Raw genomic sequence first — 11,810 nt, forward strand, 5'->3', positions numbered from 1 at the left:
GAGATGCTCTGATCATCTGTTCATAGTAGGAGTCCGCCTGAGTGGGCATAGTGAGGCAGGTTGCTATGTATATAATAACGATAGCGGTTCAGCTTCTTGCCTGTGCGTTGGGTGCGGCTGGGACGGACTATGTATACTGGGGGATCGCGGGAATGACGGGGGCTGGCTCACCCCTGGCGTCGTTGGAGGACCGCGATGTGGGGCACGTGATGATAAGATACCAAGTATCTCAAGTGCAAATCAGGTAACCTGACCATAGTACGAGGGAACCTGTTTTAGGGAAACATTCTTCTTTTGTGTGATAACATGACATAGGTTCTTTGTATAGCTGTATTTGTATATATCCTTTGCCATAAACGCTGCAAATAGTATATGGGATACTTTCCAGCCTACTTTTGCTGCCAATTACGTTACGTATGAAGCGAATGTACGGCCTGATAGCAGCATCTCTTAGTCATCCTCCCATGTGGGGGTCTCCACTACGGCGCTTAAGCATGTCTAGCGACACGGCTTCAACTTCACAAACTCAGTTCCCATTCACCTCAACGGTCCATCTCAGAATGGCGCAAGGCCGACTCACAACTCTTCCCGCAGAGACTGTTGGGTGTATATCGCAACACCTCGAGTCACCTGATCTGCTAAGCTTACGCTCCGCCTGCCGGGCTCTAGCTGACAAGACATCTGGACCTTTCCAGGACCGTTTCTTTCGCACGCGCCATATCATGCTTGAACATCAGAGCATCCGGAACCTGGTCGAGATCTCTCACCATTCAGTTTTCCGTTGCGCGGTGCAAGTCGTCGAACTCACTACTGATCACTTGGTCGCGCCTCCGGATTACATGAGCCGAGCGGACTATGAGATGTGTGGGATTAACGATGAATATGATTGCATCAGGCTCAGCGACGGGTGAGACTTTGTCACTTGGCGATGACAGTTACGAGGCTGTTATTGAGAGGCTATAGGGCCGATTGGGTAGCTACAGGGACTTCCTTCTGAGAAAGGGAGACTGGATCAGGGACTTGGTTGAGGCACTATCCAACCTCCCTCATTGCAAAGCTGTCGGCATTGACGACGACGTCCGTCCCTGGGGGCCCTTCGACTCGGTCGCCCGCATTGGCACTTTCCGAACCGCTTCGTCACTCCCTTCCAGGCCAGAGTATGGTCTTTGCCACCACGTTGATCAGAGCCCTGTTCATAGGACTGCTGCACAGTCGCCATGCTGTAGAGAGACTCTATATTCAGTTTGGCGATCTGAAGACGGGCTGCACCTCTGTCACCCCCACGCATGCTATCAACGATCCCTGTGTCTGTAGACACTTTGAAGAATCGGCTTGCTCCCATCAAAACCCTGCTACTTGTGGTCAACCCAAACAGCCACCAGAACGCATTCGATGAGGATGTGAAGAAACTAGTTTCCAACACCGACCCGATCCAGACTACGGATTCCGATTGGTGTCCGGAGTTCTGCGGCTTCCTCCGTCTTTTTTCTCACGCTGACCGACTTCACCTTACACTTCAATCCCCGCGACGAAAGGCAGCAATTTCCGAGGCTTTCCGAGGATCTTCGAATTCCCAGCCTCCAGAGCCTCCGTATCGAGTTCGTCGACTGCACAAGGGACGAGCTTATGACGTTGCTAGAGGGGCATCGCGACACGCTTCGGGAGCTTGTTCTCGAGTCCGTTGATGTCACTGGAGGGGGGCGAAAGACGTGGTCCTCGCTCCTCGGAAGTCTCCAGCATAGCCTCAGGTTAGAGGCAATAGACTTGGGGAACTGTATGGTGGATGGGTTTTATCTCTGTTCACGCTCCTCGGTAACGTTTCTCAACCAAAGGTTTTGCGCAAGTGGCCCTGAGGAGATTGAGGCTATGCGGTCAGCATTAGATGGGTTAGAAGAGTCGGAAGCGTTCCCCTGGTCAAGACGATCTCATGGTGAGTAATGCAGAGTTTAAGTAACGTATGAGATCACCGCGTCCACAAAGGTTTATAAAACCCACTCGCCTGAGGTAAAGCATTCTTGTTCCACTCTAACCTGCTTCAGTGATATATAAGCTATGTATCTAGCTCCCTATCCTATCACCTATTACCTATAGATCTATCCCTAAGGTCCTAGCTGCTAAGCACACTATATACGCGCCGAACACACAAACAGCTAAGTGTCCTTTCGCCCGTTGCCAACGTCTCGCTCATCACATCGCTATCCGCCGCTAGGCTTTATCGGCAACGATATCACCCTCATTCCCAACACCAGTCGAGAGGCCTCGTAGCTTGGTGGTAGAGCGCTCCTCTAGCTAAGGAGAAGATCCAGGTTCGAATCCAGGTGAGGTCGTTCATTTTTCCTTTTTCTTGCGTTTCTTTTTGTTCTTCCCCCCCTTCCCCGTAATTGGCTGGCTGACGCCCTCTGCCTCGGCCCCGTCGCCCCGCCTCGCCGTCCGGGCCGGGCTGACGGCGGCGGGCCCCGCTCTTATCCCGGGCCCAGCGACGTCGCCCGCAAGCGTTGCTCCTCGCCGACTCAGCAATCTGTCAAGCTAACTCCTAACGCTTGACGTGCGTCGAAAGGCCTAAGTAGGAGAACGGTAGTAGGCTGAATCACTGGTTGAGGGCCTATCAGCTTAATTAGTCGAGCACTCCTAACCCTAAGGAGAAGATCTGGGTTCGAGTCCTGGGTGGGCCTCTTTTTTTGCACCCTCTGTCGCTTGTCCATTTCTTCCCCGTTGCGCCGCTGCAGGAGCGCGGCGGCGCGGCAGCTGGTTGCAATGCCGGTTTAGGATGCGCCTGCGGGCCGCCGCCGGGCTGGGCGGGTTCGATTCGTATGTATGCCCGAAACGACCGTCATGCGCGCGAGACTACGGCCGCGCATGCCTTAAAGGCGTGAAACGTCGCAGAGATATCACCAGTTGGGATGAGAGGCCTGCCAGCTTAATTGGCAGAGCTCCCCTCTAGCTAAGGGGAAGGTCCGGGTTCGAGTCCTGGGCGGGTCGCAACTTTTGCAGCTTTTTTTCTGTGCAACCTTTTGCCCTGATCTCAAATATCCAGTCCGTTTTGTCATAGGCCTCTCCGTTGGCAAGAAATCTCTTGTTTAGGCTTTATTTCGTTTACACTCTCAGTTCTAAGCTATCAGAGTGCAATACCTTACGTATACTTACGAATATGTTGATAAAATTCCCTCTCCTGCAAGGCACCGCCTAGCCTCACATTATATACTATATCTAGGTCTCTCGTATCTCCAATCCCCGTTTATACTCTCCTTCCTCAGGATAATGGTCCTGTTGGCGAGGTACACAACCTTTCGACATAACAGTCGATGTGTCCCCCGCGTGATGGCTCAGCAAGAGAGGCTGGTGGAGAAACGCATCACCTGGCTCCTATCGGATTCGCCCACCGAAATTGGAAAAAAAAAACCAAAGGCATCTGCATCTCCTACTCAATTCCTATTATCTCTATTCCCTTATTCGCCTGTTTATTGTATTTATATAACCTTATCGATCCTTGATGATGCTCGCGCAACGCTCCGTCCAGATGCTGTCCTGGCTGTTGAAGACCACGCTGATAAAGTCGTCTGGTCGTTTCATGGCCGACCGTAGCTCTCGGAGTGTCTGGAGGAGGTCCTCTTGAGGCCGCAGCTGCAGGTCTGTGTTTCGGGGGCTGTCGCGGTTGCTTTTTGAGGTGACCCAACCCAGCTCACGCAACATCCTGTTGCTGCACCCCTTATGCTCTACAGCGCTGTTAGCATCATAAGCCTCACACCATCCCTGCGTTATACTGTACCAATCTTCTTCGTCATCTCGGCTACATCATAGGCCGTCCCACTTGAACCCTTCTTCCAGGGGAACGAGGCGGGGTAGAGGAACCACATCATCCTCGTGACCATAACGAGGGCCAGCTGGGCCGGGTCCTTTCTCTTGGCTGCGGTCCCGAATTTGCGCGACCCAGGCGCGACCTCTGGCGTTTCCGATGAGGAGCAAACGGTCAATGTGATCATCAGCATCAGGCAACAGAGGGGGTCCTCGATGTTGCTGTAGAGGACGTTTATCGCTAGCTGGTAGTGGTCCAGAACCTGTATATCGCCCTTGTTAGAGAAGATCGCCTTAGCCTTGAGAAAACCGTCCGTAATAAGGCTGGGGACGTCGGTGAAGGGGAAGCTGCAGCCGAAGTTGATGGTTCTGCGCGTCTGCCTGAGCGCCCGGTCGTGCGCAGCTTTCTCGTGCTTGATTTGAGCTTCCTGCGCCGCGCGCCTCAGGGAGCCTGGCGGGCCGGTTACTACTACGTGCGCGACCTCTCGACCGCACAGGCTGACGACGGTTGTTGACGTTAAGCGGCCCTTGACGGCGTCAGGCACCCACTCAACACCGGCCGCGAGGAGTCGGCTGGCTATCACGGAGACCCACTCGTCGGGCTTGAGTCCGTTGCTGGCCTGGTTGCCGCTAGTTATGGCCGCCTGTAGATGGTCCGGCCATGTCGCGTTGACTGGCGCGGATGCTGCCCGCCCCTTCTCAGTAGAGACAACGCGGAGAAGCTGAGTAGCAAAGTCGTGCCTGGTGCGCGTCCTCGACAAGGTTATTTTTATGCGCGAGCCGCCTGAGGTGAGACCGTCAATTAGCCGCTGTAGCGCCACATGGGTGAAGGCGTCTGGCGCCGCTTCCCACGCCTCAACAGCAGACTTACACGCCTCTTTCTGCTCTAAGGTAATAGGCATACTACCAGTGTCGCTACTACCTTCTTGCAGCCTGCGCCGTAGTTGGTTAGCTATGAAGAGCTTCGTCTGGGGGATCCACATCTCCCGCATGAGTTCCGTCACATATTCCGTCACAGCTGCATGGCTCTTGAATGCGTCCCGGCCTAGCTGGCTGAACCAGATCTCGGTCTCCCGGTGGGAGGCAAGGCGGTCGCCGTAGTGGTGCTGTAGCTCGCTAATATGGAGCAGTATAAGCCTTCCCGTCTTCGCGGAGCGGGGCCACCGGCTGGTGTCCATAAAGCAGGTCGCTGCCCCGGCTGGAGCGAGGTCTAGTACGGCTGGGTCGATATAGGGCCACGCCCCAGCCAGAAGGCTGTCGATGGTGCCTAGCGGCCGGAGCACCGTCTTCGGCAGGTGGCGCTCATGCCCGGTGAAGATATACCCACCAAGCCGGTCAAGTACTGCAACAGCCTCAGAGTGTGCGAGGTCTAGGCCGCGCTCGCCGCCAGCAACGTAACGCCGTTCCATCTCACAGATAGCAAGCTCAAACAGGCGGCAGTAGGCTGACATGATACGGGGGAAGATTCCGACTGGTATAGACCGAAAGATGTGGACATACGACTCATGCTCTGTGAGGAAGAAGCGCATGAGTTGGAAAATAGGGCGAATAACGTTCTCGAATGTGCGCTCAACGCTGTCCATATGTCGTATATTGAGTGATACAACCTGCTCCATCCGGTATGCTACCTCATCCTTCTCGATAGCGATGTCCAGCTGCCTACGCTCTCGCGCAAATGGCTTAGACTCCTCAGGCTGCTCAGGCGTGAGGTCGCCACGGATACAACGTAGCAGCCTCTCCCGCCTGTCTCTTGTGTACGACATGGCGGATGTGTGTGACGTTGGGGCTGTTAGCGCTGCTGTCGCGTACCCCTTCGTTGCGAGGAGGGCGCTGGCGCTGTGGCGCACGCTTCTCTTGATGTTGGAGTAGCCCTGGAAGTAGCCGAACGACAGCACGTCTGCGCCCTCATTGCGGTCGCTCATATTCCCCTGTATAGCGGTGTAGAGCGAGTTGAGGAAGGCGGGCGGCTGGCTGGATGAGAAGTTTCCATACGTTGGGTGGAAGGCCTGCGGGTAGAAGGTGTAGTCGCGGTTACCAGGGTACTCTCGCGCCACCATGTTCCGGTCGGCGAGGAGGCAGCGCGTCTGCGAGCTACCCGACTCGCTGTTGATACAGACTGCAAGGGCGTACGATATAGCACTGATACTGCTGAGATCAAAGCGGGCGTCGAGCTCTATAATCATCCTCTGCAGGTCCCTGCTCTCCCTGAGCATCTGCTGGTACTCCCGGCCGTCCACTGCATCGCTGTGTGTTCTTTGTTCATCGTTAAGAGAGAGCTCTTCAATGTCCTGCTGAACATTTCCATCTCTAGGGCCCTGCTCCCCGCCCTCCTCCTCCTCCTCCTCCTCCTCCTCCTCATAGGGTATATGCCTCTCGCGCGGCAGGTCGTAGATGCTATCGCTGACCTGAATCTCGATATTCGCGCCGTAGTCATACGCGTGGAACGCCGGCTCGTGGCGTCGCCAGAATGAATTGTGGTTGTGGTTGCTGGCCCAGACAGCCCAACCGTCCATGAACTGCTGCTGGAAGACCTGCCACTTAGCTGAGCTTATACGCTGAGTGCTCTTTGTCCCCAACCGCCAGCAGGCCTCAACCCCCTCGCCAAGCAGCTGCGGCGACTGGAAGACGCCCACGATATATGCAGCCAGCTCGCGGGCTAACCCAGCCGGCATCCCGCTCTTCTCTGAGGCCGTCTGTCTCTCGCGCGGGCCCCCGCCCCTGGAGGTCGGCTCGTGCGCCACGGGGTGCATGACGACGAACCAGACCTCTCGGGTACCAGCCTTGGCGACCCTGAACGTGCGCCCGGTGATATCGAACGGGATGCCGCCGATATGCTTTGCGCTATAGGGCGCTGCGTATGACTCAAGAGAGAACTCGATGTTGTCGAAGACGGGCCCGTCGCTTTTCGTGATGGGGCTGCGTGGCTTGCCGACGATGCTGAAGAAGTCAAGGAAGAACTGCGGGAAGAAGGCGTCCGTGGCCTTCGCTGGCGCGCTACCTCCAGCGCGAGACCCAAAGTCAATAGTGTGCTTCTCCTGTAGCATCTTGATAGCATCGGCTGGCTCGAAATCACTTCGGAGGACCTTTTCGATGAAGCGTCTAGCTGAGGAGAGGGGTGAGAGGCGTTAGCATATTCTTCTCATAGCTAGTTTAATTCCTTCCGCATATATACCTCGGAACCGGTGGTGCCCTGAGGAGTGGTCCACAGCCCAACGGTGGCCGTCCCACCCATTGTCGCCTTCATCCTCATGTTGGCGGGTTGAGTCCTGGTTGTGGGCGAAGGGATCGTTATTATGGTCCAGGCTAGAGGTATCCTCTGCATCGGGTAGGCCATCACTATCTACTAGCGACTCGGTGATAACATCTCCCTCATAGATTAAAGACATCTTAATGTAGCTGCGGTGGGATGCTAGGTGTTACTATTCACGGTCTTGGGTGTGCGTAATGTATGTAGGTGCTAGGTGAGGTCTCTTGTACTATACTTTCTAGGGATTCTATGTAGGACTACCTATATATCATCTACTAGGAGATTACTTACCAACCACTTATCTATTAGGGTATTGACTACTGCTTGTTGTCCTGCTCCCCGTGTAACTCTCACCCACTATAAGTCCAGGAGGGCAGATATGCAGCATGTGCCGCCTGTGTTTTATCGGGGAGAGTGGAGGAATCCTCTTTCCCTCTTACTAGACTAAAGCCCTATTAAGACAGCTTGATATCATGTCAATAAAAACAAAACCTCGAATTGGTCTGACATTCGTCTGCCTAAGAATGTACGGTCTGCACAAATGCCCTCCCGGGCGTGAAGCTGATGATGACGACCTCAATAAGGGATGGACTGGGGCACATCTGGAATTGGGGGCCCACTTAGTGTGAAACTAGGCAACCTTCTTTGTATGTGCCCGCCGGGCGCAGGTATTTGCTGAGGCATCTTCTATTGGCTATGTTTCAAACGGGCAGGCTTGCAGCGTTCTTCAGAACAACTTTCCCAAACGAATTGTCTATGTAAGGTATGCAAGGGATCCCCAGGCCTGCAGACGCGACCACGACTGCTACTATACTGCTGCTCTGGCTGGTTTCCTAGCTCTAGGCCCCAGCTTCCAGCGTGGAACTGGTTTCTGGCTGGCGGTGGTCGCTGGCGCCTTGGGCGAAGGCAGAGGGCGCCACTGTTGATGTGACGGCGGCGGCGGGGAAGGGGAGGAGGGGGAGGAGGGGGAGGAGGGAATACTGTTACGGCGCCTGGGCTGTGAAACACCTCGAGCATCGTCGTCGTCATCATCATCATTGCTATTGTTGTTGCTGCTGCTCTGTTGGCGCTGGCGCGCAGACTGCTTAGTGGTGATGGCGGGCGCGTCCTGTGTCGGCTGGTCCTCGTCGCCAGGGCAGTCCAGCGCTGCTGCAGATCCGTTGGAGGGCGTGAGGTAGGCGTTTACGAGCTCCTCCACCTTCTGCTGGGTAGCTTGTCTAGCTGCGACGTCCTGCTGGCCGGCGAGCTTGAACAGATTGGCGCAGAACCCCTGCACGAGGGTAGAGGCCTTGGCCTGGCGCTCGCTCCTCCTTGTTGCGCACTCCGTCGTCCACAACGGGCGTAGCGTGTGGCCCTCCCTGTCGGTTGACTGACGCACCATCTTCAGCAGACGCGCCCACGCCACGTGCTTGAAGCGCTGCCCGTATAAGCCGTCTTCGCTGTCCTGCTCCTCATCGCCTATCGCGTCATCATCCAGGAGTGGGAGCAGCTCCGGCGCCCGGAACTCGGCTAGGTTGTCCCGTACGAAGTCCAGAATACGTCGCTGGAGCTGTACTGCTGCGATCGCGGGGAAGGCCCCGGGAGCCCAGCCCCTATGGGAGGCGAGGTCGTCTAGCGCTATCGACAGGTGCTCCCGGAGGAGGGGCTTATTCCTATCCTTAGGCCTGACGTTGTCGACAGCTGCAGCTTGCTCTGGACTGATCCAGCAGATCACGTGGCAGAGCACGCGGACGGCTATCTGGATCTCCGTCTTCTTGCAGTGGAGGATACGCCTTAGGTCGGGGAACGTAAGCACCAGCGAGTTTGTGATAACATCATGGACGAGGTGGTAGGTGTGATCGTCCATGTTCGCAAGGAACCCGTCGACCCGTGTACGTGCTTCAAGCCCCGCCTGCTGCTGTCCGGACGTGTAGAATACGCTCGTAATATCGGGGGCGGCTTGGCAAGTTGAGAGCCTGTCCCAGTCGGCGGGCGTGATGTAGACCTGCTCGTCCGCGGGTAGGTCGGCTAAAACGCTGAGAACCTCGTTAAGGGCATCAATCCAGTACTCGTCGATGCGGAGGCTAGCAATCCACTCAAAGTATGAAATATTGAAGGTGTCTAACCCCAGCCTTGTGCAGCACCACTGCGTCGTGACAGGCCGCCATCTCTGGTGGTTCCACAACGTAACGAGCCTCCGCGTTGGGAAATGCTTCTCGCCGCCGAGGCGGAGTGCCTCGACGACGTGCTGGTCTACGGCGGCGTCCTCCCCGCCTAGCTGTCCGTCTGCCTGCCCTCCTATGCAGGCGATGGACGCAAGCTGCGTCCAGATCTGCCCGTGATTGTCGGGCAGGCTTGGATCGCGCCTGTTGACGCGGAGCTTGACGTTCAGGTCGCGCGGCAGGCGGTCTTTGGGTTTCCATGTCGTCCGTTAGCCTCTTGTGAACACAGGCTCATGCCTTGAGCTTGGGGGCTATACCTTTGTCATACAGCTCGCACGCCCACCATAGGTCGGAGCCTGGTGCGCCCGTCTCCTTGACGTACTCGCGGAGCGCCTGGATACGGTGCTGGCCGGCCATGACCTCGGCCTGGCCCCCGCTCACTTCGGCCCAGCGTAAAAAGGAGAGCTCGCAAGGACTGTCGTTATCATCGTTGTCGTCCTCTCCGTCGTCCTCCTCTCGCCCCTCTATGCCGCCACCGTCCTGCTGCATAAGGCTGACTGCCTCGGCGCTGCAGAGGACGGTGATCCGGTTCTCCGGCGCCCGCCGTTCCAGCCCGCCGCTCCTGAATGCGTGTAACAGCTCCTGGACGTGGGCTGCGTTAATAGGGCGGTTCCTGCCGACGCTCCAGGCTGTGTCCAGCACGTCGATGGGCATCCTGGCAACGGCGAGGAGGAAAGGTCGCGCCCGTTCTCGCGCGGACGATGTTTCTGTAAAGGGGGAGCTGATCTCATCTTCTCTCCTGGCCCGGACCCGCCTCCTCAGCCCTGATGCTGATGCCGCTGTTGCTGCTTTCTTTCTATCGCCCTCATCACACTTCCTCTTCCGCTTGTCGCTGAGCACTCTGGCCATTGCGGTGATATGCAGTGTATTTTTCAACTGCCGCCTGATAGCCTGTGCTGGCTGTTCCTGTTGTTTCTTCGTTAATTTTCTTGTCTTTCTTGCCCCTGGGGGCTTAGGGATAGGTGGTTAAGGGGGTGGGGGTGCTTGTGATCAGATGAGATGTGTGCACAAATGAGACGGGAAGATGGGATGATGGATGCTTGGAAGGGGTGCGTATTTGGCAGGGCGGCCGGATGCGATTGGTCCGAGGCTGCTGTAGTACACTAATCTTCTATGTTTTTATATGCTAGGTGGGGGACGGCTACGCAGCAGAGGGAGCTGACTCACCCCACCACAGTTAGCGTATTCACGTCCGGTAGCAGCAGCAGCAGCAGCAGCGGCATAACTAACCTCAGGTCATGCTGTAAGGTAATAAACAGATCAGGCGTCGGAATACACCTATGATAGGTGGTGCTATGAACACTTATACGCACTATTAGTCGCCCTCTGGATAAATAGCTGTCCTACCCCCATAATCGCACGTCTTTCATACTCAGGATTGGCGCCCTTAACTGGCTGGGTCACTGGCTGTGCTAGCTCCTGGGACGCCCTGGGTATCTGACGAGTCTAGGGCAATAAGGACAAGCTATGCCTGCCTATACTGCGTATGCTCCCTCCTGTTTTCTAGTTGAGGAACAACTCTGGGGAGAGGTGTTGAACATAGGGTCTGTTGTAAGGTTGGAAATACCCTCCTTAGAGCTGAGGTATCATAGCCCAACCTATGTATGACTATAACTAGAAAGAGAAGTGGTAGTGATCCGGCTACTTGTTTATACGTAATGATATGTAGATATATTTAACCTGCAGTATAGCGCGTCTTATGTTAACCTTTGCTCCCAGATCTTGTCTAGGTGGCGGTGTTGATGATCATACCCTGTAGAACAATAACATTCTAATGTTGTGATAAAATTTCTTAGAAAAAATGTTACCTGTTTATATGATGGCCTGTTTTGCCTGTTTGAGTTCTAGATCACTTTGCTCGCTCCTATCTAAACTATCCCATCTGCCCTTATCCTAGGTAGAACGTTATGCGCAGGGCTATTTGCGATTTGCTTCCCCAAACTCATAATTTCACAGTGATCTGCTCGGCCGGTTGGATACTCAACTAGCTATTACATAATCAACGGCTGTCGGGCCCTGGCTTATTCCGATGGAGTGGGTCGGGACCAACAGGGCCCCGGACCTACCTGAGGTCCTCCCTTGGCTCTCCCTTGCCCATTAACGATGAATTTGCGCTGTCTGAGTTGCACATCTTGCTGTATACCATAAGTAAACATGCTTCCTGTCACCCTTTACAAATGTCTATATACTGACTGAGGCTTTGCGCGGATATCTGCTTACTGGTGCCCTGATATACTCTTTATCTAGGACGATGGAGTTTGTGATGGTTTATCCTATGGTTAGCTGGCCTTCTTGTCTTGCCCCTGCTTGACGCGTTGGTCTCACTCTTAACGCGACATTATACATTAGTCCGCTTCCGGCCAGGGTCTTACTTCTCGCGGACAAACACGCCTAGACCAAACGCGTGGATAGCCAAGGATATCTAACCCTCTTCTATCTCCTACGCGTCCCCCGTTTTCTCTACCCTCAATCTCCTCTTCCTCTATTCATCTGTTCATCTATCTATCGGTGAATATATCTATTGCTACTCCTGCTGAGGCTGTTTATATATATCGTGCTCCCTGTTGGCC

The 11,810-nt window shown here is 55.1% G+C and overlaps 2 protein-coding genes across 2 annotated transcripts; both read right to left on the minus strand.

Annotated features, from left to right (window-relative positions):
* Window positions 1-3,477: 3,477 nt before the first annotated feature.
* CGCA056_v007660 (uncharacterized protein) lies at window positions 3,478-7,178 on the minus strand (the record flags this gene model as incomplete). The annotated part of the gene is made up of 3 exons (XM_037322908.1): window positions 3,478-3,713; window positions 3,767-6,895; window positions 6,965-7,178. 3 exons carry the CDS (start codon window positions 7,176-7,178, stop codon window positions 3,478-3,480), a joined length of 3,579 nt encoding a protein of 1,192 aa, XP_037177349.1.
* A 669-nt stretch (window positions 7,179-7,847) lies between these two features.
* CGCA056_v007661 (uncharacterized protein) lies at window positions 7,848-10,089 on the minus strand (the record flags this gene model as incomplete). Its single annotated transcript, XM_037322909.1, has 2 exons — window positions 7,848-9,427; window positions 9,498-10,089. 2 exons carry the CDS (start codon window positions 10,087-10,089, stop codon window positions 7,848-7,850), a joined length of 2,172 nt encoding a protein of 723 aa, XP_037177350.1.
* Between the last annotated feature and the right edge of the window lie 1,721 nt (window positions 10,090-11,810).

Source organism: Colletotrichum aenigma, assembly GCF_013390185.1.
Source record: "Colletotrichum aenigma strain Cg56 chromosome Unknown KSG_Cg56_contig05, whole genome shotgun sequence".
Classification (NCBI taxonomy): domain Eukaryota; kingdom Fungi; phylum Ascomycota; class Sordariomycetes; order Glomerellales; family Glomerellaceae; genus Colletotrichum; species Colletotrichum aenigma.